This window comes from Pelodiscus sinensis, chromosome 32 (genome assembly GCF_052426305.1).
Source record: "Pelodiscus sinensis isolate ZL-2025 chromosome 32, ASM5242630v1, whole genome shotgun sequence".
In the NCBI taxonomy this organism is placed as follows: domain Eukaryota; kingdom Metazoa; phylum Chordata; order Testudines; family Trionychidae; genus Pelodiscus; species Pelodiscus sinensis.
Genome location: NC_143083.1, coordinates 10563265 through 10591187, shown reverse-complemented (window position 1 = coordinate 10591187; position 27923 = coordinate 10563265). Strand labels below are relative to the sequence as shown.

At 45.2% G+C, this 27923-nt stretch overlaps 2 protein-coding genes across 4 annotated transcripts; one reads left to right on the top strand and one right to left on the bottom strand.

Moving 5' to 3' along the window:
• Nucleotides 1-11819, top strand: HAUS8 (HAUS augmin like complex subunit 8). Of its 2 annotated transcripts, XM_075902967.2 has the most exons (11): nt 1-140; nt 240-310; nt 587-642; nt 1637-1739; nt 3226-3303; nt 4264-4346; nt 5577-5651; nt 6296-6454; nt 7255-7396; nt 8756-8897; nt 9709-11816. In XM_075902967.2, exons 1-11 carry the CDS (start codon nt 118-120, stop codon nt 9824-9826), a joined length of 1050 nt encoding a protein of 349 aa, XP_075759082.2. In that variant the 5' UTR covers nt 1-117; the 3' UTR covers nt 9827-11816. The 2 variants fall into 2 exon arrangements, with proteins under 2 accessions (XP_075759082.2, XP_089631059.1); XM_089774933.1 differs by lacking the exon at nt 5577-5651 and having other exon boundaries at nt 9709-11819.
• Nucleotides 6917-27920, bottom strand: NDUFA11 (NADH:ubiquinone oxidoreductase subunit A11). Of its 2 annotated transcripts, XM_089774934.1 has the most exons (5): nt 27758-27920; nt 24287-24379; nt 18284-18406; nt 15679-15793; nt 6917-7283 (listed from the first exon to the last, which is right to left on the bottom strand). In XM_089774934.1, exons 1-4 carry the CDS (start codon nt 27837-27839, stop codon nt 15681-15683), a joined length of 411 nt encoding a protein of 136 aa, XP_089631060.1. In that variant the 5' UTR covers nt 27840-27920; the 3' UTR covers nt 6917-7283; nt 15679-15680. The 2 variants fall into 2 exon arrangements, with proteins under 2 accessions (XP_089631060.1, XP_075759083.2); XM_075902968.2 differs by lacking the exon at nt 6917-7283 and having other exon boundaries at nt 15599-15793.
• Nucleotides 27921-27923: the final 3 nt, after the last annotated feature.

Here is a 27923-nt window from a genome sequence, read left to right as displayed (position 1 = left end):
TTCCCCTCCACGTCGGCGGGGGGCGAGAGGCGGAAGTGGACGCTCTAGGTGCCCCCTGGGATACTCGCTGGTGGGGCGGGAGGAGTCGCCGCGCCTGCGCGGGAAGTTTGTGAGGCGATGGAGGCGGGAAGTTCGGTGAGGTGAGTGCGGGGCGTTGTGTCAGTTACTGCCCACACCTGGGGGGGGGGGGTGTCGGCTCCCCCCCCCCCCCCGCTGACCTGCTCCCTGTGTCTGTGCAGGACGCCCCTGGGAGCGGAAGGAGCCGCGGAGCTGGAGCGCAGCGCCCAGGCCACGGGGACGAGGCCCAAAGGTAGGCGAGGCGCGGGGGGGTCGGGCAGAGACCCACTGATTTGAGCCCCCCCCCCCAAAAAAAAACAACTTCCGCCTCAGCCCCGGCCCGCTGGCCACTCTCCTCCCCTCCGGCGAGCCCGCGGCCTGTCCCACCCCCCCCCCTTCCCCTTTTACCCTGGTGTGTGGCGCTGGGCTACGTGCTTCCTGGCTGCGGGGCCTTGCCCCTTAGCGGGAGGGGAGGGGGAGAGAGTCTTATCCCTGCTCTGATTGGCTTGTTTCTTTCCCCTCTCCCCAGGAGCAAAGTGGGTGAAGGCGCGCTACCTGCAGTCCGACAAGAAGCCTGTCAGGAAGGTGAAGTCCGGGTTGCAATGACCCGCTGCCAAACAATGCTGGTCTCTGACCTCACCAAACAGAGACAAGCACCGGGAAATGTTTAAGAGGGGAAAATGAGTATTAGGGATGTTAAATTTAAATTAATTGGCTAATTGAATAGTCGATGCAATTTGCATAGCCTCTTCCAAGGCAGAGGTGCCCTTATTGACTAATCGAAGTGTAGCAATAGCCCCAAGGTTGTTGCTACACTTCAAAAGCAAAAGCGCTGCAGGGAGTGCGGGGCAAGCTGGGGGACGCAAGCAGTCGCCCGCTGGCCCCGTGCTTCCCACAGCGCTTCAAAGCGGCAGCATCACATAGGCTCCACACAGTGCTGCTGCTTTGAAACGCTATAAGCAGCCCAGAGTCAGGGTCTGGGTCTGGTTCCAGACTCCACACAGCACTGCTGCTTTGAATGACCCCTTCTTTCCCCCAATCTCCTTTGATAGAGGTAGCAAGGCAGGGGGAAGCAACTAGTTGACAAGTGTGTCAACTATCTGATAAGCATTTGCTTATCAGATAGTTGACTGGTCATTCACGTCTCTAATGTGTATCAGACCTCAGGTGAAAAACAGATCTGTTTTAAATAAGATACTAGAAATATGGCTTAGAAGTATGCCTGGCAGCTATAAGAGCTCATCCCTTCTGCCCAGTACTTGTGGCTGAAGAAACCTTTATCTTTTAATCTCAGGCACTGACAGTTCCACCTGCATTCTTACAAGTTTTTGCCCCGTCCCAGAGAGCAAAATCAGGATAAGGAGTTAAAGCCAAGCCCAGGCATCTTTATGTGACTGTACAAAGCATTTTGATGCCTGAAGGCAATGGCTTTTTTGGCAGGGGAAGGGAGGTTAATTATCTTTCAGTGAAATATTGTACTGAAGTAGGAGCCAAGACAGAGCATTACACCCCTTAATCATTACTGATCTGGGTTACTGTGTGTGTAATATGTGTATATAATCTGTTTTCTGGTTGGCAGAACACGTCAGCAAGTTGCTCTATGGTTAGTAGTGTGAAAAAATCTGAAAAGGGGGAAACCTCCATTAGAAGAGCAGGTCTTGAGAAATGCAAAGACACCACAGGTAAGTGGTCTGTGGTTTGGTTTATTAAGCAAAACAATTAAGAGCTATTCTCTCAAGGTGTGCTGCTAAAGTTCACCAAGGGTGCATCTACACAGCAGGGCTTAACTCGAAATAAGCTATGTCAATTGCATACCTTATTTAGAGGGGGGCATCTACACAGCATGTATTTTGAAATAGAGTACTCTTCCTCCAACTTCCCTTACCCCTCATACAATGAGGGTTACAGGAGTTGGAGTAAGAAGTCCTCCAGCTTGACAGAGTTTCAACATTATTTTGAAATAACTACCTGCTGTGTAGGCACAGTCTAAGTTATATTGAAATAACGTTGCTATGTAGACGTACCCCAAGGGAGCAGGGACTTTCTAAAGATAGTCTAGAGGCCTAGAAAAGCTTTCCCCTCCCCCCCTTATCTGACAATATATCAGCATCGTTTTGCCTATCATTCGTGATTTTTACTAATGTATCTTAATGTAATCATGTGTAGATTAGTTCCCCCTAGGCGCTCATGCCTCTGGCGGTGGGAAGAGACTTTGTGTGCTCCCCTTCTGCCCCCAGGCCAATCAGGTCTTGGGAGTGGGAGAGCATGCGAAGCCTCCTCCTGCCCTGCCAGGAGTGTGTGGTGCATCTAAGCACTGTGTGCTTCTGACAGGGCGCGCGCTTCCCCCCCATTCCCAGGCTCTGATTGGCCGGAGAGCTGGCCTGGGAGTGGCAGGGCCTCCGTGGGCTAGATCAACCCACTTGGTGGGCCAGATCCGGCCTGCGGAGACCCTTTTGCCCATCCCTGCATTACCTTCTACTTCTTTTGTGCTCTGCTATTGTTGGCATTCATTGACTTCTAGAAGACTGTTCTATTTTTTAAAATAAATTAGCTGTTGTGAAAATGCTTATGAAATTGCAGAACTAAGTACTGTGGACTGCTCACTTAATTCTCCTGCACTAACATAACTTGTGTTTAGAGCCTTACCAAATTCATGGCCATGAAAAATGCATCACAGACTCTGAAATCTAGTCTCCCTGTGTGAATTTTGGTTTTTAGTATAGTTTAAAAGCATACAGTACACATTTAATGGGGGAGACCAGTGTTTCTCTATTTGGGAGCTTGACCCCAAAAAGAATTATGGAGGGTTTGCAAGGTTATTGTGTGTGGGGTGGAGGGAACGTATTACAATACTAATACCCTTCCTTCTGTTCTGCTACTGGTAAGGTGTGCTGCCTTCAGAGCCAGGCATCTAGCTGGCAGCCACTGCTCTCCAGCTGGGCTGCTCCTGAAAGCAGCAGCTGTGAGGAAAGAATGGTAGCAGTACTGCAATCCCCTATATAAGTCTTGCAACCCTTCCACAGCTACTTCTTGGATCAGGAAACACAATGAAATTTCATATTTAAATCGCTAACATTATGTAACTTACCATTTTAAAAAAATTCTATGGTTGTGAAATTGGCCAAAAAGGATCATGAATTTGGTATGGCCCTACTTGTGTCTCTCTAGGCACTGTCAACTTCCAGTCCACTTTATTAGAGGATCATGATATTGCTCGTCCTGATCTGGATGTTTCAGCTATTAATGGTAAGTTTTTCTTTAACTCTCCTTTTTTACATTATAAACGTCTGATATACTAATCGTTAAATCAATTTTAATCTAAAGATATAAAGCATAGTACTAAAGAGTGGAAAGGTTTGATTTAAATAATGGATGTTAATCAAGTCTTCCCTTTGTATACTTCCTTCTTTTTCTAAGGAAACATGCATTCTGATTGCTATAACCATTAAAATATGTTGGTTTACAAGTAAATAGAGACTTTACACTAGATTACGTAAGTAATCCTTCCAAGGTAGCAAAAATACAACAACTATATATGATTATATAACCAATACATAGCTAAATCTTCTCAGATTCTTATTCATTAATTGTATATTTTAATATATTAGATTTGTGTGCAACTGATAACTGGAATTTAACAAAATACAAGGCAGTGTATAAAGTTCACTCCTGTTAAACTAAATACTCCTTGGTATAGTACATGACCAATTGTGCCATATATAGAGCAAGAGAACTTTTTTTTAACATGGAAAAATAGCCTTTAACTCAGTTTTTGCTAGAGGCTCATGGATTCTGCATATCTTATTTAAATATTTTAGACATTATTTTTTTAAACTTATAATTCAGTTTAATCTGTTTTGTTTAAATCAGTCTTTATCCAACCTGCATAAAATCATATTAAAAGTTTAAGAAGCTGATAGCTGTCTCCCTCAAAGCATGTTGTCAGAGAAACACTATACAGCTGGTCCCCGAGTTATGAATGGTCGACTTACAATTGTTCATACTTATGACCAAACCTCCCATTAAGCATTTGTAAGCCGGTCCCCAACTTACGAACGTGCGATTCGTGCTTACGAACAGCGCGGTCGCATTTAAATGAATGGGTCCAACTTACGAACACTTTGAGTTATGACCATGTTTGGTACGTAACTTGTTCGTAAGTCGGGGACCAGCTGTATATATATATTTTTCTCTTTTGTGGTTTAGACAAAAGTCTCTTTAAAAAGACTCCTGGTTCAAAGTCTGTCCTCAGAGGAGAATCAACATCACACAAAAAAGAGCAGAAGTCAGTAAGTGACACTTTACATTATCTGGGAATATACTAAATAAGGATTTTTTGTTAATGGTTGATTTTTGGCAGCAAGAGTTCAGTCCTTCCAGAAAGCCTTAAGACTTGTAGCCAGAGACCATGTAGTGTGTGGTGTTGGTGAGAGTCCTCACCTGAAGAACTATGGACTATTGTGGGCTAAAGAAGTGTTGTGAGGCTCTTAGGCTACTCAGTTGTTCCCAAAGGATTAAAAGTTGCTACCTCTAAAACTAAAAGCATTGAGTATGAACCACTTCACTAAAAGTAGCCTCATAAATGCTCACAACAGACAATGAAACCGACCAAATTCAGCCCTCCTGTAAAGCTCATTAATTTGGACCTATTTTTACTAGGTTAACCTTAGCCCTATACGTAAAATTTACATTTGTTAAGAAAAATCTGCTTTTTACCAGTGAAATACACCCTGTTCTAGGCATTCTTAACCTTCCATCAAAACTTCAAAATAGCCTAAATTCTGAGAGTTGCCATGTCATGTAGTGAGGTATCGCCTTCAGTCTGATATTTTGAATGAAGGAAGAGCGAATTGAAATTCAGTACGGTGCTTTATTCATGTCACTGCCCATGAAGGCCTCACCTTGGTGTGTCACCAAGCATACCTGTTCTCCAAAGGGTGAGGAAATACAATTGGTACTTGCAGTTAATAAAGGCTCCCATGATCTCTGCTGGCGACCATTTGCTTTTTGTGCCATTCCATTATGGTCCAGCTTCCATTTGTTCTTAGACCATGCTCTTTTGCTAGTCTTCAAGTTCGTTCTTCACATTGCTGTACTGTTATCCTTAAAAAGCATGGCAGTCTCAGTAGTAGCAAATGTACATATAGATTCCTTACATCCATAATTTGTATAGCACAGTACTTGAAAGTTAATCCAAGGTCCCTTTTATATTGACAATGATTGATCCAGTGCAGAGAATACACTAAGTTGAGTGACCGGAAGAAAAACAAGAACACAAAGTTAACAAGGCCTCATGCTGTTAGGTGAGAAACGCTCCATTTTTAAGAAATACGCTCAGATTTTTTTAAATGGGTGTAATTGACACTTGGTGATAACAAGACAGGCTTTGGTTGCAAATACACCTGTATCAGAGATGCTGTTTTGAATACAGGGACTCCACCTTTAGTTTAGAAGTACTCATTGTATGTTGAATTTCTAAATGTTTGTACCATTGATTTAAAAAATTTGATTTCCTTAAGAAATCTTTTGATTCTGAAGATGTGATTGGGATGATGGAATCTCAAGCATTACTATTAACCTATGCATCAATCAAGGTAAGATACAGCTAGTCAAATGTTCAGTATTTCAGAGCTACCAAAATCATAAGTAGACTATGGGAAAAGTTTCTAAATATAACTGAAATGTCTTTCTGCCACACAAATTAGATTTATGCTTTGGATATCCTAGGTTATGGGGAGACTGCTTTCCATGCACTTGGTTAAACAATGATCAGAGCTCAGAGAGCTTCTGAGATTAGAAATGAGGGGCCACTATTTTTGCAGACAATGGGATAAGTGTGCATGCTACACCATAGAGAAATATTGAGCCCTTGCTCCCAATAGATTACAATCTAAATTAGTATGATTTTTAAGGAGGGAGAGTAATTCAGATATATTCTTTTACTCTACCCCAGCAAACTTCCAAAGTTTGCCCTATATAGGATAAATGCCATCTTGACTTCAGAGATCTATAATAAATGATCATAGTGAGAATCTTCCTTTCTAGACTATAACAGCCTTTTAGCAATTGTATAAGGTATAGGAAAAAAGTCATTGCATGCGGTGAGTTAACTTCTGAATTCAAACTTGTTTGACTTTCTCTTCTCTCTAAGGGTTATGTTAAATTTTTTTCCAAAATATTTTTAAAGTGCTTATGTGTGGTTTAACATTGCCTCCAACTACATCCTTGGATATCATAGATGGAAAAAAATATTGCCAAGCTGGAGAAGGAAGCAGAAATAAATTTGGCAATATTATGTGCCGAAAAGGAAAAGCAGCAGCAGGAGCTATATGGCTTGAAACGCCAACGGCTGCTCCAGAAGAGAGAGCAGCAGCTTGAAGGGGTGCTAGATAAACAGGTTAGTCGATCACACTTCATGCTTCTCCTGCAGTTTGCAAGAGCTCTGAAGAGGCAACCTCTGGCACTCTTTTGGAAACAAAAAAACATCCAATTTGAAGCCTGTTGTGGCAGTTTATACTTCTCAGGCAATATAAAGGAGGGCGAATACCTATGGCCTCCCATGTATGTATGAGCTGGTGAAAGCACATGGGCTGATGGAAGAGCAAGAGCTGTGGGGAAGTGATAATGTGGCTTTAACCATTTTAAATGTCTCAGATTATAAGCTGCTCTGGTGATCGGTGTGCTATCATCCTTTAGTCATTTTGTATACATCTCTTGTGAAGCACTGCATCAGTCCCCAAACATTCTGGCCTACTACCATTAAGAGGGCCAGGCAGAGGGACTGACCACCTCCTGGACTGTGACGCTATGGCATCTGCTTACTGGGAACATCCTGTAAAAAGATAATTAAACAACAAGAGCCTTTCTAATAGCGTTTTAATGATCCCTTTAAAATTACTCCAAGGGTTAGAACAAAACATTTAAGTTTATTTTGTGCATGGGCAGTGCTTCAGAATAGAGGAAATAAACAGAGTAGAGGGAGGGAGCGCTCTTAAAATATGAGTATGTGATGATACAGCCACAGCATTTGGTGATCTCTTTAAATCCTGTTTGTGGTGGCTTTTTTTAAAAATTTTGAACCAGATTTGAATCTCACTTTATTCTTCAAGACAAACCAGATAAACCAGCACGTAAATGCAGAGAAGCCACTCTGAAAAAGCAGTCAGAATTTATCACATGTCCATCTTCTGTTTTCAGGTGGAAGTGCTTGGGCCTCTTGTCACTACCTGTGAACAGTTCAAGAACAAGTATAAAACCTTTGCCACTGCCTTGGATATCACTAGACATGAGCTTCCTGTGAAGAACATTCATATAGAAGGAAACAGACATAGATATTTGGGTATGAAAACACAAAATCAGAGGATTTTGCATTTTTCAGTATATTGGACTCATGTGTTCTGTAAATTGAAATGTAATTGTAACCTTGTTAGTTCGCTGCCCTTGGATTTTCTATGGAGGTTACATTGATTTCTTAGGCCCAAGTGTTGCTTTGTGTTGTCTGCTTATTTGTCAGTCTCTAGGTAATAAAAGAAATTGGATGGATGCAGCTTCTGCTAAGATGAGCAGAGCACTCTAAGGCTAAGAGAATTCCTTTTATGTGGCCTTTGATCTTCTGCGCTGCCTAAGTTAGTGTTCCTTGTGACCTCTAAATTTGTCCTTCATGGTAATAAAATTTCATCCAGAGTTCTTTTTTCTTGCAGAAAAACCACAAATCATTCTCAGTCTTGTTCTTTCGTGTTAGGCTAGACTTCTAAATTAGCTTCTTGAAAGAAAACCAAAAAAAAGCTTAATTGCTCAAAGTTACGTTCAACTTCTTCACGACTGAAGCTCTGGAATTCCTAATTTGTGCCGAGCAAAAATGCTGTTTTGTCTTGTCTTCCACACTGTAAACTGAGTCATACAGCTTCTTTCATTTATTGTTTAGTTTGTTGTATCCAAATATGCCTTATTTCTAGTTTTGGGCGTACAACTGTTTTTTCTCCATCTCCACTTGTCACAGATAGCTCTTGACCAGGTGGGTACTGAAATTTGAATAGTGTGTCTAACTTTTTGTCTCTTGAGATGGGAGTTCAAATCTTTGCTCAAATGAAACCCTATTTGGCTTATCAAAGACTTACACCTCTGAATAGGATTGTTTTTGGAGCACTAGGGCTTGAATAGGTGTTTGGGCTGTATTGAGTCAGGAGTTGATATACTTAAGTACATCTGTGTGGGGATCAAACTGGCTTTGCAAGGAGTTGTTCTAGATCATGATTGAAGTGCCTGCGCAAAACTGCATTGGGAAGTCTGCACAACACATCTTCATACTGGTGCTGGTTCCTTAATTTCTTGAATGATGAGCACTTATTAGTACTTAACCAAAAAGAGTAGGATAAAGAACTTGAACTCTTTGCATAAGGAACTTTGAAATGAATTAAATGAGTAGCATTTGGTCAAGGTTTCCTATGAGTTTGTTGTTGTTGCCAGTATCTGCAAAGGTTGATATTGTCTCCTGCTGTGATTAGTCCTAATATAATTCAGGACAATTTTGCTCTCATAGTAACATCTTCCTGTTGCCTTTTCCTGAAGGCTGAATGTTCACCGGTACTCTTAGATGTTTAGTTCTTCAAGCCACTTGTGTAACCACTCTTTAACATTTATAGTGGCACGTACCTCCGCACATTCAGGGATAATAGATGTAACATTTGCTCTTTTGTAGAGGACTTAAAAAAAGAATTAGCCATCACGCAACGGCTTTTGGAGGAATCTGAGCCGGGCTTTTCAAAAGAAAATGCAAAGGCATTCCCAGTACTGAAGGAGCTGAAGGAAGTTGCCCTCAAAATGGATGCAGAACTTGAAAGGTATTTACTAAACCAAGCTGAAGGCCCTAGTTCTGTAACGAATCTTAAAATCTGTAGATCCTACAACCTCTTCAGACAATCATATATAGGAACTGGCAAGTGTCACTAAGCTTAGCTCTCTACCTGTTCAGAGCTGGCCAGATTTCACCCCTTCCCGTAGAGAGCAAGAAAAGAAACTCTTATCCCCTCACTCCCACCCCCAAAGATTCACCTGCACACAGAATGCAATGAGGAAAACATCTTTCCAAAAAAGGATGATAGGAGGGGCTGGTTAGTGTGACCCATTCTGACTCTCAAACAATTTTCAGTTAACAGTCCTAACGGTCGAAAAACATAACAGCAGCAGGTACCAGGAATGGGAGGTGTGGGCTGCAGCATGCTGTTTTAAGAATAAGAATGCAAAGACCACGACTGTTCTGATTCTTCAGCCTTTTTGCAAAGGCACAGGAAGTATTGGATTCTACCTCCCTGCTGCATCAATCCATGTCAATGGGAGGATCCTGGGTCCAGTTTCTTTCCCCTGCTATTCCACATGAGTTGTCACTTCAGTAGAGGCAGGAGAGGGATGTAATGCAGTAGGTTAAATATTCCTCCCCAAGAAACAGACTAGAGTTGAAATAACGTAAAATGGAAACAAAAGTCACAGGGATGCTCATGACTGAACCCAAGAAGAGCTCCCTCTACAAACCCCCAAGTTCTTGGTGAATTAGAAGATGGGGGTTTGCTTTCCATCACTTTGTAACTTTACTAAATGAGTAATAATTACTCATTACACAGTAATTGCTTCAGTCTGTCTGACTTTTCTTTGTAGGAGCTTCAAGCAAGTACAGGACCTGTCCTTTGAAGTCAGTAAGGAAGTTTCTTTGAATAATCAAAAAGTCTGTGAAGAGATCCACGGAAAAGAGATCCTGAAACACTGGTACTTCTGAAAACTCCTCGATGATTTGAACCCTGTGGCCACTAAACCAAGGACAGGAAGCTTGTCCTTAACTTTATTCTGCATTTTGGTATTATGTGTATGTGTGGTTTTTTTTTAAAGTAGATCTAATATATTAACATACAAAAGTTATTCTTGTCAATGATCTTACTGTAGGCTTCTCATTTCTTCTCAGGGCTTGGAGAAGGTGGTATACAACTTCCTAGAGCCCTTTTTAAAAAACATGAATGTAAAAATGTATTGTTCCATTACAGAAAGCTTGTAGAAAGTAAGCTCCAGCAGCATCATGCCCTGTAGACAAAGCCAGTGTATAAAAGCTCCTGTGGAAAGGTCTGTCCTTTTTTATAGCACCATTCAGCACTACTCTGTGCTGTGCTACTGTCTCTTGTGCTCACTCATGTTTCTACTGCCCAGTCTGGGTATTAGAACTAACCCTGTAGCAACGTGACTGGGACCTACCTCTTCATGGAAGTGGTTCTGGCCATTAAGCCATTAGACTTCCCCACAGTAAATGCAGATGCCCACGACTGGACCTGTAGCTGATGCCAGTCTGTCCAATTTCCCCAGGTCAGCACGTTGGGTGTCGACTGCCTCAAATTAGTCTCTCAAGCAACATATGAAACGGGAGTACAGGCACCAGGTGCTGTCAACATTGGGTTTTCTACTCCTCAGATCCCTACAGCAGAGTAGGGAGTAGCCTTGTTCCTGCCCAAGAGACTCTGAGGTCCCTGCATGGTCACATGCTTAAACAGTTACGGGTTGTGAGTTACATAGGAAGCCAGCACTTCCTGTTACAGGGGAGAGGTTCAGATTGTAGGTTAGGGTGGTCAGAATTAGGAGCCTTCAGAACTGGATCTGTTAAACTACTGAGGGGAGATGCCTGGTTAGTGGCATAAGCAGCAAGGGCTGATTTCTGGTGCCTCCAAGGGATGGAAGGTCCCAGTAGATGCATTGTCCTGTGCCTGTCCTGTGGGGGCAAAGGTGCAACAGGGCAACCTTATGCTCAGAACTACTACATAGGTGCTGTTATGTCCGATGGCAGCGGGGGTAGGTAGGATGACGACAGTTGTTGATATGAATTTTCATAATCTTCAGCTACATGAGCATGAAAATTTTAAACTCAGGACCTGTGGATTAAACAGTCAATTCAGAAATGGATGGTATTTCCAAGGCACTAGCAAATACCTGTTACATGGCTTCATTACCACCTGACTAGCTCTTTCCTACGCTGGCTGTGCTGTCATAGCTGAGGCAGGCTTTTCCCTTTTGCAGTTAACTAGCTGCTCTCCAGAGGCAGCAGAGTCCCAGTGTATAGATCGGGGCAGGTACTATGATCCCCAGGGGCTCCTCATGGTTGGGAGCCTCTCAGCACTGAGGTGAGAGGTCCCTGCAGAGAAGAGGGTAAGGTGACTCTGGAACCAGTGTTTCCTTTCCCTGCCACACTGTTGGGGGGGCAAGACCCAGAAGTGGGTGCTCTAGCTGCCCCTTTATAAGGCTAGCTGTGTGGAGCTAGATGTGAATGGGCTTGGATGATACATACAATGATGGGGGGGGGGGGAGAGAATTGGGCTCTATAGCTGTGAATGGGTTTGGGAGCTTGTTAGGACCTCCAGAGCTGGCAGCTGTTCTTCATTCATTTCGGGGTGGAGGAACTAAGAGCTATTCCTCCTAAGTCTAGAAAGTGCGGGCCTGGGATATAACAATCAAAAAGAAGCAGACTCCAAACTAGGAGGGAGGTGTATCTGGGGGGAATTAACTGCCAGCCTTGAATGAGAAAGAGATCAATCACTGCTACAGACAAACAAGATTTTTGCTGGCCTTTCTGGATGTGCAGATGAAAGAAAATGAAACTGCTTGCACCTGTTTTGTAATCTGTGCATTTAAGACTAAGGCCACAACCTCATGATTGTATTGTCTCAAAATGCCATCATGCCAATTATTTTTCAGGAAGCATGGCATTGCACAAGAGGGCTAAGTCTACATTGGCCCCTTCTTCGGAAGGGGCATGTTAATTTCTAACTTTGGAATAGGGAAATCCACGGGGGATTTAAATAAACATGGCCGCCGCTTTTTTTCCGGCTTGGGAAAAAGCCGGAAAAGAGTGTCTAGACTGGCGCGATCCTCCGGAATAAAGCCCTTTTCTGGAGGATCTCTTATTCCTACTTGCAAGTAGGAATAAGAGATCCTCCGGCAAAGGGCTTTATTCCGGAGGATCGCGCCAGTCTAGATGCTCTTTTCCGGCTTTTTCCCAAGCCGGAAAAAAAGCGGTGGCCATGTTTATTTAAATCCCGCGGGGGATATTTAAATCCCCCGTGGATTTCCCTATTCCAAAGTTAGAAATTAACATGCCCCTTCCGAAGAAGGGGCCAATGTAGACGTTGCCGAGGGTTTCTGTTGCGCAAGAAGGGGCAATGTAGCCAGCTCCTTCTGGTGCAAGAGCCTCTTCTGCAAAAATAGTGGCTCATTAGGTATGCAAATGAGGCACAGCAATATTCCATGCTTAGTCTCATTTGCATATTTCTGGCACAAGAAGCTGCAAGTGTAGACAGAGCCTAAGAGATGAGCTGCGGAGGGCAGTTCAGGCTCGACATGAAACATTTCATGCTCAACAGATCCTGTAGCTACAATACTCAATGGCTCAGGGATTTCCTGCCTTTCAGCAAGCGTTGGAGGATCACCTCAATCCCACTGCGAGTACTAATACAATTGCACCAGCCATGGGTCTGTTTGTGTCAGATCCTTCAGCTGATATTCATTCCCATGTGCCTTGTGAGTATTTGCTGGTGGCTCCATGTGCAGGGCTGCTTTGGAAGATATCTGAAGGACAGACTGGTGCTTGTGGAGGCTCCCGCAAAGCAGCGGAGAGAATGGAAATTGTCCTTGGCTGCAAGGGGGAAGCTGCAACGCACAGCAATAGAAAGGATCTGCCGTCACACAGCAGAGGCCCCAGGTGGCCCCCGAGCAGCGTCCTGACAGCACCCCCCCAACAACATGCCTGGGTCTCACCAGTGCTGCTGCCGCAGCCATGCACATGGCCGTGAGCAGTCTGGGCGCACGGCTCCCAACGAGCCATAGAGCCGCATTTCTTTGAGCGAAGAGCCACATGCAGCTTGAGCGCTGTGGGTTTGCCACCCCTGGTTGTTGCTATAGATCTGTGGTCACCAACCTGTTGATTGTGATCAACAGGTCAATTTTGGGGGCATGACCAGTTGATTGTGATGTGTTCCAGACCCACCTTTCCCCCCACCTCCAAGAAGGAGCCCGCGCTGGCACTACCTCCTGGGAAAATGGGGGTAGCACTGGCTTCCTGTGGCATGGGGGAGAAGGCTCTGGCTGTGCACCAGATCCAGCACTCTGCTCCTGCCCCCCTTTCTACTGGGGAGACACCTACCCCAGCTTGCTCCTGTACCCTATTTTCCACCCAGATTCTGCACCCCCATCTCTATCCCACTCAGTGGCAGCCCTGTCCCTCATTTCTGGCCCCACCTCAGAAGGTAGAGGGGCCCACAAATTCCACTAACCCTGAAACCCCAGAAGAGTTAATCTGTCTTGAGACCTTGAATCGTAGAACACTAGAATTGGAAGGGACCTCGAACAGTCATTGAGTCCAGAAAAAAAGGGTGGAGTGTTAGAGAAGGTATAAAACACTAAAAGACCACAGAAATGCTTGTCCCCGATTACAGCACAACCTCCCTCTTTGCCCCTCCCAAGGGGCACAAAAGCTTAGGGCAGGGGTTCCCAAACTTTTTGACACGGGGACCAGTAAATCCATTCACGAACTTCTGGAGGACTGGTAATATTCATTTGCATATTCATTAATCAAATGATGAATATTCAAATCAGTTGTTTCTGGTCCTCTCAAAGGCCCCAGTGCCAGTTTTAGCAAAGCTTTTGTTATGGTCACCCACAATATTCTTGCCATCAAGTTAAAGAATATGGATTGGCTAAATGGAGTGTAAGAGAGACAGAAAGCTGGTTACACCAGGGTTTCCCAAACTTTTTACTTCCGTTGGAACCCTTTTTTTTCCCAGTACTGTTTTTTGCAGCCCAAAAATATAAACACATAAAAAACAAACTGAGAAAATACCAGACATATAACACATCTGGTATTTTCTCATTAAGTAAATTTTATTATTACTAGATCAGTTTGTAGTTTCGAACTGCCTAGCTGCTAAATGTGCTCGGGCTGCATGAGTGTGTCTACCAGCCAGCCAGTTCACAATTACTCGCGGGGGTGGAGGGGGCACAATAGAATCCCCAGGCCGGACTCACTCGTGCTTTGGGGCAGGGGGGAGACACAGTGCCCCGAGATCTACATATGGCCAGGTCAGTCCCACCCTTCCCCCCCCACTCTGCCTGCTGCGTCTCTGGCCAGCCCCACATCCCCCAACCCCCTCCTGGACAGCCAGTTCTCCCCCAGTCTCCCTTGGCCAGCCCTGCTGCCCGCGTCCAGCCCTTCTCTCCCCCCCACACATCTTCCCCGGCCAGCTCCCTGTCCCTGTCCCCCCCCCCCCCCAGCAGTCCTGCTTCTGTCAGCCCCCCTAATCTCTCCCAGCCAGCCCCGATGCCCCAGGCAAGCCTTGCTTCCGGCAGCCGCTTCTCCTCTACTCCTCCTGATCTCCGGGCCAGCCCACTGCCAGCTCTGCTTCTGTTGGCTGCCCCCCCCGCCCCAAATCTCCAAAGCCCGCCCCAATTCCCCTGTCCAGTGCTGCTTCTGGTGGCTGGCTCTCCCCTCCTTCCCCCCCCCCACCACCACCTCTCCTAGCTACGCCTCTGCCAGGAGCTGGAACATCAGGCTGCAGGTTATGCCCAGGCCAGCCAAGGGCTTGGTGGACCAGGTGTCACACGGGCACTCCGGGAGCCCGGAACACCCCGGCAACCATGGTGAAGGCCCGGTATTTTTTTCCTGCGGCCTAGTACCAGGCCACGGCCCATAGTTTGGGAAATGCTGGCATAGGGTTCTGGGCATGCACGGCAGGTAGATTTGGGCCAGCTAAGGAGGAAGATGTGAGGATGGGGAACTGCAAGTCCTCTGCAGTGTCAGAGCTGGGAAGAGGGACATGGGTAAACCGTGCTGTGACAACGGGCACTGGGAAACAAAGCTCTGCAGTGCCAGAGTCACCGGACATTTGCTGCAAACTAAACCCAATAAAAATGCACAGTCTGCTGCTTTCTGTCTGCATGACAAGAAGCAAAGGTAGCAGAGGGGGTGAAGGGAAAGCCCTCTAATTGATGCATCCGCTTCAAGCCCCTTGCAAGCCAGATACTATGTAAAATGAAAGTTTTCTCTAGACTGCAGGATTTTGTGCTCTCCCAGAAGTTCGTGCCTACAATGGATTTTGTACATTGTAGAATACATTCTGTAATGCCTTTAGTACATTGGTTTTTCTAGACATGTTAACATATTTACAGCCTGCGTTACATCTGTGCACCTTCTATAGCAATCTCTGGAACTGTCAATTCGACATTTCTCCTCTTCAGACTAGGGGAGGAATCTTCGACAGACAAATGCACTTGCATTCTAGTCTCCCTTTCAATCTCTTGTTGCAATACAGAGGTATGTGGACCAAGTGACTGGTTCACAATCACACAGCTCATCCTAGCACAGAACTCGTGAGTCCCAAACCCTAGTTCCTTACTCTAATCAGCAGACCTCTCTGCATCTCAGTTACTATTTTACATTTATTTATTTATTTATAAGAGTATGTTTCTTGCGTATCATTCACACGTCATTCAAAGCCAGAGTCAATGAGAGACCCTGGCAGTCAGCAATCTCTTTTTTATTCCAGGATACCTCATTACATAGAAATTAGAAAAACATTTCATAGGCAGGAGCCAACCTACATTTAATATTCGGGGGGTCCTGATAGCTTCCAGCCTTCTCTCTTGCCTATCTTTGTAAGGGCAGCCGTAAGTCCTAGCACCACACATGCGGAGGCGCCCGTGCCAACCTTGTGAGCTGGGAAGAGAGTGAAAAACATCTGTGAGTTTAGCAGTATAAAATATGAATAAATATTATGGTAAATGGATTTTTCTTTTGATACCGATACTTGACTGCAGACAGCCCAAAGGGCTGATGGAAAACAGAAAGGTAGGAGTCCTCTTCTCAAAGATACATAGTTTTCCAGTGTTTTCAACTTAAGCAGTTTTTGAAGTATCGAGTCCTCTTTATCCCACAGGGCTGTCTCCCATGTGAATCAAGTGCTAAGGGTTTATTTTAGGAACTCAAATTAGGAATGTCAAAGTGTAGCCGATTACGCAATTAACCGATAAGCCTGGACTTGTCCGTTAATTCTATCGACTACACACATTCTTTTCCCCTCCCCTGGGTTGCCTTTGTATAAGAAGCAAAATGCAGGACAATGTAGCACTTTAAAGACTAACAAGATGGTTTATTAGATGATGAGCTTTCGTGGGCCAGACCCACTTCCTCAGATCAAATAGTGGAAGAAAATAGTCACAACCTATATACCAAAGGATACAGGGGAGCAAACAATTGAGTAACCACTTGACTACCCAATAAGCCTAGGTTTATCAGGTAGTTGACAACTCATCTAGTAGCTTACATCCCTACCCAGGAGTAGGGGCAGTAGTGCACTGACTGCCAGTTCCACCCCCAGGGACTATCAAATAATCATGTAACAGCTAAGTTTTGATGCAGTTACACAATTATTAACCAATTACACAATTATTAACCAATATCTAACATCCCTAACTGAAAGGTTCACCAGTTTACTCCAATTAGCTCAGCAGCCAAAACAGCTAAGAAAAGTAGAGCTAGATTTGATTTCTTACGGATCGACCACATTTTTAAAGTTCAAAGCATCTATCCCTGAAGAAAACCCACAGAAGACAATGGGGCTCCATAAATGCGCATCACTAACAATTAGGAACAAGAGGCAAGAAATCAGCTTGACTCATCAGAATACATGGAAAATTTGCAGAATTGGCAGCTAAATTAAGAACCCCCCTTTACATATAAAATGAGTCATGTCTGTTAAACAACGAATAGTCCTGCAGCACCTTAGAAACTAACAAAAACGAAGATGAAATCATGAGCCTTCATGGACATAACCCACTTCTTCAGGTGAATGCGAGTTCATTGTTAAACTGTGAGCACAAAGCCCCAAAGTAACTTGTTTATATCATTGCATCTGAAATTAGAACTACAGCCGGAACAGGCATATTGCTCCATTAACCAGGATGCAGGTGCATTCGGCATAAAAACAAGCAAAGCTGCCTTTTCCTAATCTCTGCAATCCCTTCTTGATTGGCTGACGATATCCCAAAATGCCTTACTCTGACATTATGGACTGCAATGGCATTTTTGGTATCCAATGTCATAGTGATGTATTCTGGGACATCAATTTCAGAGAAAAATAATTTCTGGAAGTAGGTACACTCTGTTCTATACATAAACTAATTCACAGGGTTAATGAGGTCGACTGAATAGTCGATTAACCCCATGAATTCTTATTGGTTACTCGACTATTCTATAGTTCCTGGGAGTGGGGCTGGCAGCCAGTTCTCTGTGGCTCCACTCCTGAGGAGCCCCCTGCCACGCTGTGCAGTGTGAGATGCCAGGCGAGAGTGGTCTGCAAGGGAAGCCAATTTAAAAACCAGCTCCCTACGCAGACTGGCTGCCTGTTGCCTTGCACTGCTGCCTCTGATACAGAGGCAGCAGTACGGGGTAGCAGCAGCCCATCTGGGAGGGCGGGTCTGAGCTCTACCCAGTGCAAGACAGGACTGAGCCCAGCTGCCTGCCTGCCTGGCTCCTTATATACTTTAAATGCAGAGCTGCAGCAGAGATAGGTCCCAGACCAGGCACAAGCTGGGACTGAGCCAGGCTGTTGGCCAACCTGCTAAAAAGTTACTGGCAAGGGAATGCGTATAGTCTATAGCATTAACTGATAAGCTTTTGTTTATAAGTTAATCGACTACACTAGGGTTAACTTAATTTTATTTTGCAGTTTGTTTTTGTAGGTCCTGACTACCAGTCTATCAAGGATTACTTTAGTGCCAGCTCAGCTCAGCTTAATTTTCTGCACCTTGATTGGACTGGTACAATGGAGTCCTTCTGAAATAGGCATAGCCTCTGGCTCATCTTCTGGGACAGGCCTTTTCCTAAAAGGACTGAATCTGAGAGGGCATGCTGCAATTTTCCTTGGTGAGCAGGTTTTTTTAAGTTGAGGTGGGGTTCATGTCAGTCCAGCACAGTGTTAGAGTCTAATGTTTGGGAGGTGTGCGTGGCAAGTAAGCCGATCCAATTTTAACGTGTTAGTCCATGGATGCTAGATTCTAACGCCTCAAACAATAGATTCCCACGGGAAGGAGGTAACTTTCTGTACACAGGGGTTTAGGAATGAGAGAGTGTTATATAATTGATATAAACGCATTAAATCATTCATGCTGTTGAGAGAGTTCCATTTCTATGCTCACCACAACTTACTTCTTGCACCCAAGGCTATGCCAGATGCACAACCTCCTATCAAATAATTCAAGGCATCCTCCGGATCCTCCCGGATATGGGCAGACAGGCAAGTGGTCAATCCAAATACTGCTCCCACTGTAGCTGTAAGGAAAAGGTAAGTAGTTTATTTATATATTCTGCCCTGGGGACAGACTCAGAAGGATGTTTCCAATACAAATCTCAGCTGATACGAGTAGACTGTGAACTATCATTACATTATAAGACTCCATACCAGTTTACATCTAATGCCAATTCTTGCTAAAAAGAGAACTAGAGAACATGAAACTTTCCCAACTGACTGAGCACGCTACCCCATGCCTCTGCCATCTTGGACCTGGAAATCAAAACACAGTATCTTACACGATAATGCAGAGCATGCTTCTCCAAACTACTGGATGGCCTCTGAATAAGGATAGAATTTAAAGGAGTGAGGCAAATCCCTTTTCAGGAGTGAGGGCTGCTCTTAGGATTATTAGTTTCCTAAAGGGTTTTCTGCAATCAATAATATTAAATTCTACTTCACTCTTCTGCACCTTTTCCTGCTAGCATTTCCCCCTATACATGCACTGAATCTTTAAAGAAATGTCTGAGGAATGATTCCAAAACAACTAGGGTCAGTTAGTTACACTGCCTAGATAACAGGGCTTGAAGAATCCTGCTTCTGGGTACACACATCTCTTCCACACTGCATAAGCATCCAGACACTTAAGCTACATCTACACTGGCCCCTTTTTCGAAAGTAGGAATAAGAGATCCTCCGGAAAAGGACTTTATTCCGGAGGATCAAGCCAGTCTAGACACTTTTTTCCGGCTTATCTACAAGCCGGAAAAAAGCGACGGACATCTTTATTTAAATCCCCCGCGGATTTCCCTATTCCGAAGTTTAAAATTAGCATGCTCCTTTCGAAAAAGGGGCCAGTGTAGACGTAGCCTTACTTCCTGCCTGTGCCCCAGAATGATTCACTGACCAGGGAAGGACAGGCATTCAGCCACTTAAAGGGCTCACCAGAATTGATGCAGAGATAAAGTGGATAAAAATCAATGATTTAAATTGTTTTATTTGATAAAACGCTTTTTGAGGGAAAAAACCTATCTAAAGATAGTTTTAATTAAGATACAGTAAACTTCCGATAATCCAGCACATTTAGGACCCAGGGGGTGCCGGATTATCAGATATGCAAGACTATCAGAAGGGGGGTTATGAGGGGTCTGGGGTAGGCTGGGGGGGGCATGCCACCCCAGACCCCTCATAGCCCCCCCTTCCGATAGTCTGGCTCTTCCCCAGGCGTCCCCAATTCAGTCGTTGCTGGTCAGTTTCAACAGCGGCTGAATCGGGGACGCCTGGGGCAGAGCAGCTGGGGTGCTGCTGGGTTGGTCCGGTAGCGCCACCCCTCGGCGCTGCGAGACCAACCCGGCAGCACCCCAGCTGCTCTTGGGGACACTTGGGACAGAGCAGCTGGGGTGCTGCCGTGTTGGTCCCGCAGCGCTGAGTCAGCCGCTGCTGAAACTGATCAGCGGCTGATTCCAGGAAGCCCACGTTGGTCCCGTTGCTTTGCCCCGGGCTTCCTGGAGTCAGCCGCTGATCAGTTTCAGCAGCGGCTGACTTGGGGACGTCTGGGGCAGAGCAGCTGGGGTGCTGCCGGGTTGGTCCCATAGTGTGGCCCCTCAGCGCTGCGGGACCAACCTGGCAGCACTCCAGCTGCTCTTCCCCAGGCATCCCCAAGAGCAGCTGGGGTGCTGCTGGGTTGGTCCCGCAGCCCCGAGGGGCAGCACTACAGGACCAACCCAGCAGCACCCCAGCTGCTCTGCCCCCGGCTTCCCTGATTCAGCTGCTGGTCAGTTTCAGCAGCGACTGAATCGGGGAAGCCGGGGGCAGAGCAGCTCCAATTGTCCGGCAGCCAGAGCACTTCTGGGTTCCTGATGGTGCCAGACCATCAGGAGTGCCGGAGCATTGGATGCCGAACTAAATGGAGTTTTACTGTACATAGTAGCTCAAAGATACCCCATCATGGAATGCGGATTATAAATTCTAATTCTATAGTATGAGACAATTCATGTAATGTTTAAGAAAAGTTTTGTAAACGAGTTCCAGTAGTTCATGAATTACGGACCCAATTTTATGGGATTCCAGAGATTTAAGTATAGATTTAGGTTAATCTCTCTATCTACCCAATGGGACTCAGTGCCAGAACATACCATCAGAGATGCTTAGTTTTGCAATTCTCCAACTGTGGATTTCTGTCTCCAGATATAGCATGCAAGTTAAGAGCAAAAGTGAGTGTATATATGTGAGAAATAACAGATCTGAATCCTACTGTCCCTCTGCAAATTTGTGCACACAGTCAATTCCTTACCTCTCTTTAAAAGTGCAATGTTTCAAAAAATTCAATGAATAGAAGATTGTTAGGGGTGGAATAGTAACAATCATTTATTTTCTAATATAGCTGTAAAACTAACTTTAAAAGTTTTCAAAATAAATCACTGTTTAAAAATGTATAAGGTCTGTACTTTCTAAAAATTAAAGCGACATCTTTCTCTGAGTTGTGAAGAATATGTATTAAGGTTATAACAACCAACAATAATGCACTTTTAAATCAAATCCACCCTGCCAGTTAATCATTCACAACCCTAATTACTAGTTAGCTGTCCCCAAACAGCATATACACCAGCTTTTTTTATTCAATCAGCTCCTGTCTAACATCATAACACAGAAACAAATATATAATGAAAAGCTATTTGCCAGAAGCTGGATCAAACGGGACGAATCACTCAATAATTATGTGCTATGTTCTGTTCATTCCCTCTGAAGCACTGACTGGCTAATCAAAAGACAGACTACTGAGCTAGGAAACCATTGGTCTTACCCAGCATGGCCATTCTTATGTACAAGTTTATTATCACTGTTTAAGATTTGAGAGAATGAGTTAGAGTGATAGAAACAGAAAGGTTACATATAAAACAAAATCATAATACAATTCCTAGAAACTACTTAACTTTAAACAGGCTAACCATCTGTCTAACTTCTTACTTCAAATGTCTTTTGCAACATTTCAATCACTAAAGCTCTAAACGGAAACAAAATTGGTATCCATGGATATCTGCACTGCAGATGTGAACACCAACGAATAGATAGCAGATAACCAGGGATTTGCAGGGCTCTATCAATCACGCCTAATTGAGCTTCTGTTTTCAGGAATGTAAATATGATGTTCATTTACAGGCAGTCCCCGGGTTACGTACAAGATAGGGACTATAGGTTTGTTCTTAAGTTGAATTTGTATGTAACTCGGAACTGGCTCCAGATTCAGCCGCTGCTGCTGAAACTGACCAGCGGCTGACTACAGGAAGCCTGAGGCAGAGTTGCTCTGCCCCCAGCTTCCTGGAATCAGCTGCTGATCAGTTTCAACAGCGGCTGAATCTGGACGCCTGGGACAGAACAGCTGGGGCGCTGCCGGGTAGGTCCCCGCAGGACCAACCCGGCAGCACCCCAGCTGCTCTACCCCAGGTGTCCCCAAGTCAGCTGCTGCTGAAACTGATCAGCGGCTGATTCCAGGAAGCCTGGGGCATCCTGTAGTCAGCCACTGGTCAGTTTCAGCAGCGGGTGACTTGGGGACGCCTGGGGCAGAGCAGCTGGGGTGCTGCTTGGTTGGTCCAGTAGTGCCGCTCCTCGGCGCTACTGGACCAACCGGGCAGCACCCCAGATGCTCTGCCCCAGGCGTCCTGATTCAATCGCTGCTGAAACTGACCAGCAGTGGCTGAATCAGAACGCCTGGGGCAGAGCAGCTGGGGTGCTGCCGGGTTGGTCCAGTAGCGCCGAGGAGCAGCGCTGCAGGACCAACCCGGCAGCCCCCAGCTGCTCTACCCCAGGCGTCCGCAACAAAAGCCTGGATTGTTGGGGGGGAGAGGCGCACTAGCTGCGCCCCCCACCCCCCAGCAGACCAGGGAGACCCGGAGCAAAGCCGCGGAGGATGGGGCCCCGCCGCCTCTGTAGCTTTGCTCCTGTCCCCCTGGTCTGCTGCGGGAGTCCAGCAAAGCTGCTGGACCCCCCCAGCAGACCAGGGAGACTGGAGCAAAGCCGCCGCCTGCGCTGCTTTGCTCCTTTGCCCCGGAGCAAAGCCGCCCAGGCGGGGGACCCCCCCCCACCTGGGCGGCTTTGCTCCTGTCTCCCTGGTCTGCTGGGGGGGTCCAGCAAAGCCGCTGGACCCCCCCAGCAGACCAGGGAGACCGGAGCAGCTTTTCTCGCCCCGAAGGACACAGGTGGCAGACCCGCCGCCCGTGAGCTCCGGGGCGAGAAAAGCCCGGTTCGTATGTGCGGATCCGACATAAGTCGGATCCGCGTAAGTCGGGGACTGCCTGTACTTCTTCAGGTGAAAGAAAAAGAAGTGTCTCCTTGCCTTCTGCTTATACTTACAAGTTCACCGTAGGGCTTGAGACAGTAGAACCCACATTACTTGTTTTTACCCACATGTGCTCCTTTTCTGTTGATGTCTTATGTAAATGGGGCTTCCACTGCATTGGTTTACAATGTTTAATTTACATTTGATAGAGATATACACAATTACCTCCTGATTAAAGAAACCTGTTTCTTTGTTTCATTGGTGACAGACTTCAAAACATCAGTACATATATCATGCAACAATTACGAGAATCAGTACAACATCAGCTTTTTAATTAAAAACCTCATGACATATTTTTGGATAAACACCTGCAATCCAGTATGCTAGGTATTGCTAGGTGTGGCTTTGCCAATAGGCATTCTGGGGTTCTTCAAGTCACAGTAAGTTCTTAGAAACTGATGATATTTGTGACTATCAGTGATAAGAAGTAGGAACGTATGAGATTTGCTTCCATGAAATGTTTCCCTCCAGCTATGGTAGTTTAGGATTTTTGTGGAGCAATTTTCAACATGGAGACACTGAAAATTGAGGTTTTATATCTGAGATTCCAAACTACAACAAGTAAATTATTTCAATTTTAAGTTCTACCAATAACGTGTTGACAGCAGTTCCTTATACTACCACTCACTAATTAGGAATGTAAAATCCCATTTAGTTGGATAACCAGTTCAACATGATGTTTATTTACCTTACTGAAGGAGGGGGCCAGTGAAGGGGTTGTCCCATGACAGCCGCAGGCAGGGGCTGCCCCTGCCTGTGATGCGCCTGGGCCCACCACAGACAGGGCCGGACTGAAGCAGCCCCTCCATGGATGAGCAGAGCAGCCCCTGCCTGTGACCTCCCCAGCAGGCCCCCTGCAGGGCTGGGGCAGCCCCCTCCCACAGTAGGCAAAGAGCTGCTCCAGCCTCCACTGGTTACCGGTACTGGTAAGCATCACCCATTAAGGTTAACCTTTCACATCCCTATTACTTGATATTAAGTTCTCTCAAAACATGTCATTTTTACCCAGACTAATTTGACATTTTGAGAGCAGCAGAAGTGAAAAAAGTACATCTGAAAGAAACTAGTGTCTTGAACTTACACCTTTCTTACCAGAATCAATGTTCCCTGTAAGCTGTGTGGTCACTCAGAAGAGATTCAAACATCACCCTGCTGATTAGCTAGGCTTTTTTGTTTCTACTGGTGGTGCACATTCACACATGCTTTGGTGCACATAATAAATTATTCTGTGCATGGAAGAAAAAGATCAGCTGGAACCTTGACAAGGATCTCTAAGCACTTCACCAAAATTAATGAAGCCTAACATCATACAGATTTGTGCATGAAAACATTTTATGTACAGGAACTCAGAGACCAGGTAGTGAAGTGATTTCCTACTGCCCAACATACAGACAGTGGCAGAGGTGGGGACAGAAGCCAGGAAATCTGACATTCAGTGCCCCACCCAAAATCACCAAACCACACCAGCCTAACTAGTCACTTTACTTAAAAGAGCAATAATTTCAACAATGGGCTGTTCACTTAGATGAACGAAGCCATATTCAAACTAGAAAGTCAGTTGCTGAAGCAAGCAAAGTCTCCTTACCCATCGTGACAGTGTTTGAGGTTGCTATCTGCAAACCCCTCAAGGTCGACTCAGGTGGGAAATGTATAATTTGATATGCCGAACCAACCAAGCCTACAAAAGAGAAGACAGTTTTAATGAGCAGCAATTCAGCCTGTGCAGAAGCACAACCTGAATGCAGGTGCCATGAGAACAAAACATGCTTGTTTATTATGGTGCTTTGCCTACAGGACACAGTGTACACCAGAAGCCTCCCCCCACTTCTGTTATTATCAGTGTAATGGACAAGAGACTACAGGTGAAATCTTAGCCTTAAGTCAAGGGTAGTATTGCCACTGAATTCAATAGACCCAGTATTTCACCCTAATCAACTAAAGCCCAATGTTACTCATTGTTTGTGCTGTATATCAAGCAATATGAAGGTGCAAGAGTAAAGCTAGAAAACAGAAATATTTGCATTCAAAAGGTCTGTCATCTCTGCACTGAAGCTCAAGATTTACCTAGACTAGCAGTGCAGCCACGTCTTTGATCTTCCACCAAAAGCAAGATAAGAATGGCTGAGTTATACTGTGGGTACAGTGCAATTTAAAGGATTTGACTGTAATTGGGTTTCTAACCCTTTTTTGTTTCTTTCTAATGCATAAAGAAGTCCTAAAAAGGGGGGGGGGGGGGGGGGGGGGGAGCTGCAGGGTGATAAAGTATAAAGTATTTTGATGTGTTCTTATATTGATATCAAGTCTGAGCTTCCCAGACCTTCCTGGGAGGACTTGTGGGACCATCAGTGTTTCCTGCAAGTTTTCAAGGCTCAATCCAAAAATGTGCCAGGCACATGCTTTGCTGGCCTGGACCAAATTGCTCTGCACCATCCATGGTTGAGCTCTAACACTGTAAACATATTGTTTAACCAGTTAACTGATTAAATGGGGGATACCCCACCTCGCTGCAGGCAGGGGCTGCACCGGGCCAACGCACCCTACAAGCAGGGACTGCTTTAGTGTCCTGGCCAGAGCAGCCCCTGCCTGCAGGGTGCCCAGGCCAGCCTTGAACAGAGGCTGCTCCAGCCCCCACCAGTTAACCTTAACTGGTAGGCCTCACCCAATAAGGGTGCGGTTACACTCGCACCCTGTTAATCATTCACATCTCTATATTAAGTTAAATGTGAGTTAACGGACATAAAAAAGGTGCCATAAAAATTGCTTCCCCTCAACTTTCAGTCACTTATGATTAAGGCCCTTTCAAATTTATGGGTGTGAAAAACATGCTCCTGCCATTCATCATGCTCCAGCTGCTCGTTCACTGGGCTGGGAGGTGACACTGTGGGAGATCAGACCACCTCTGGGTACCTTCACTTGCTAGAGGAAGCTCTGTGGCTGCTTGCAGCTCTGAAGCAGCATGAAGAAGATCAGACTCACCATGCCACCTCCAACAATTTCCCCCTTGGGAGGTGGTTGCTAGGTCAATGGAAAAATTCTTGTGCTGATCTAGCTGCATCTGTGTCTGGGTGGTGTTACATCAGTTAACTATGCTACACAGGGCGAATTTGAATGTTTAGGTGCAGAGCAGGACTAAGACAAGGTATAAATCTAAAAAACATTCCTGAAAATTTTCACATGGGGACACTACAGTAACTGCATGCTGCTACCAAAACTTATTCACTGAACTAAGCTAGCTATCGTTTTGCTTTACATTGCTAAAATAGCTATTGCAGTCTACCCCTCAAGTGACAACATGTCAGAGGTAAGTGATGTGATTCCTTTACAATTTACCAAGCACTTTGAGATTATTTAGGATGAAATGCGTTACAGATCTACAAAGTATTTATGCATTAATTAAAATAAATAAATATTAAGAGAATCACAAAGAGGGATGCAGCATTTGATAATTTCCCATACAATAATACTTCTCTCTTTTCCTCTCAGAATTACAAATCATCTCACAAATAAAATATCCTTATGAGGTCAATGTTGATTTCATGTTATCAATGGGGAAACTGAGGCAATGAGCTAATATGCAAATCACATTAAACTGTATAAATTCTTTTAAGAATGAAATAAAAGTTCATTTTACCATTAAGGAATTAGTGTCGTTTTATTGACACCACTTAATGCAAGCACTTCTAACTATAATATATATGATGAATGCCACAAGGAGTCACATTAGGAAATTCAAAAGGAAACATTGCTCTTACAGTATTACTTTGGCCACCCTGCAGAGTCTGTAAGTTTTGTGTTAAATACCATAGTTAGACAGTCATTAAAGATTATATTTAAAAGGGAATATGGAAACACAATATGTATGGGTAATGTAATCAAATTAATATTGCAGGAACTTTAACTTTTATTTTATTTATTTATTTAAATATTTTTATCCCACCTTTCTATTTAAAATCCTTCAAGGCAGCTTACAAAAAAACAAAACAAAACAAAAACACCACACAGTTTGGACTGTGTGTCCTAAATGTTTGACTTTTTCCCATCTTAATGCTACTTTAATGGTTACAATTTGTGTGTGTATTTTGCTTTAAAAAATGGAGGGGTGTTTCCACAGGCCTATTCCAACTGAGGAGTTTTTAAGCTGTACTGGCTTTGCCAATGAATAGAGCCCTATCAAATTCACAGTCCATTTTGGTCAATCATAGGATTGTATTGTACATTTTTACCACCCTTACTTCTGTAGTGTTGCTGGCTGTGGCTCTGCCGTCAGAATTGGGCTCCAGGTCTCCAGGCCCCAGCCACTGAGCTCTGAAGGCAGCGCAGAAGGGGAGAAGTACTGACACCCTAATACAGTGCTGATTTCTACACAAACTAAGTAACCTACATCTTAAAGCCTCAGATTACAAAGGGCCTCTAAAGAACAATAAGGAAACCCACTAGTTTTTAGTACACATGCAAATACAAAAACTTTACCATTTCTATTCTCATTGTCCCTTCCGTTAGAACCATACACATTTGTTGGTCATTTTACGGGGCTTTATCTTGACATAGTTTAGGGCCTCAGCAGGTCTTAATGCACCCCTGGACACATCCCTAAAATAACCCTGAGACCCTCTCCCCCAAGTCCCTTTTGGGTCTGGACCCCTCATTTGAGAAGTGCTGGTCTCCCCTTGAAAGCTGCATAGTATAAGGTAAAAGGAAACACCCACACGCACAGCAGACCAGCACGCCTGGCCCCTGACGTGTTTTTCAGGCTGTGAATTGGGTAGGGCTAACCAATTAGGACTGTAATTGGTTAATTGGTTATATGCAGCCGTTAACCAGTTAAAGGGGTGGGGGGGGGGGATGCTGCTGCAGCAGCTCCTCCCACCGGTTAACTAGACCAGAAGGGCGGCCGCAGTCTTTGGGTCTGGGTCTGAGTCGGGCCGCTCCGAGCCCCGCCAGCTGAGGGAGGTGGGAGGAGCTCAGCGGCCCGCGGGCCGGATTCAGGGGCCCGCGGGCCGGGCGGGCTCGAGCCGTGGCGGGAAGCGCCCGCGCCAGGCAGACCCCGTCTCCTCACCAATCGCCGCCCCGATGCGGCCGGTGATCCAGGTCTTGCGGGGACATTCCGTCCCGTCGGGGATGTCCCAGTAGCCGGACATAGCAGCGGCAGCCCAAGGGCACGAAGCGCCCCCACCGCCTCAGCCCTGTCAGGCCAGGTCTCGCGATACTTTCTGCTCATTCTC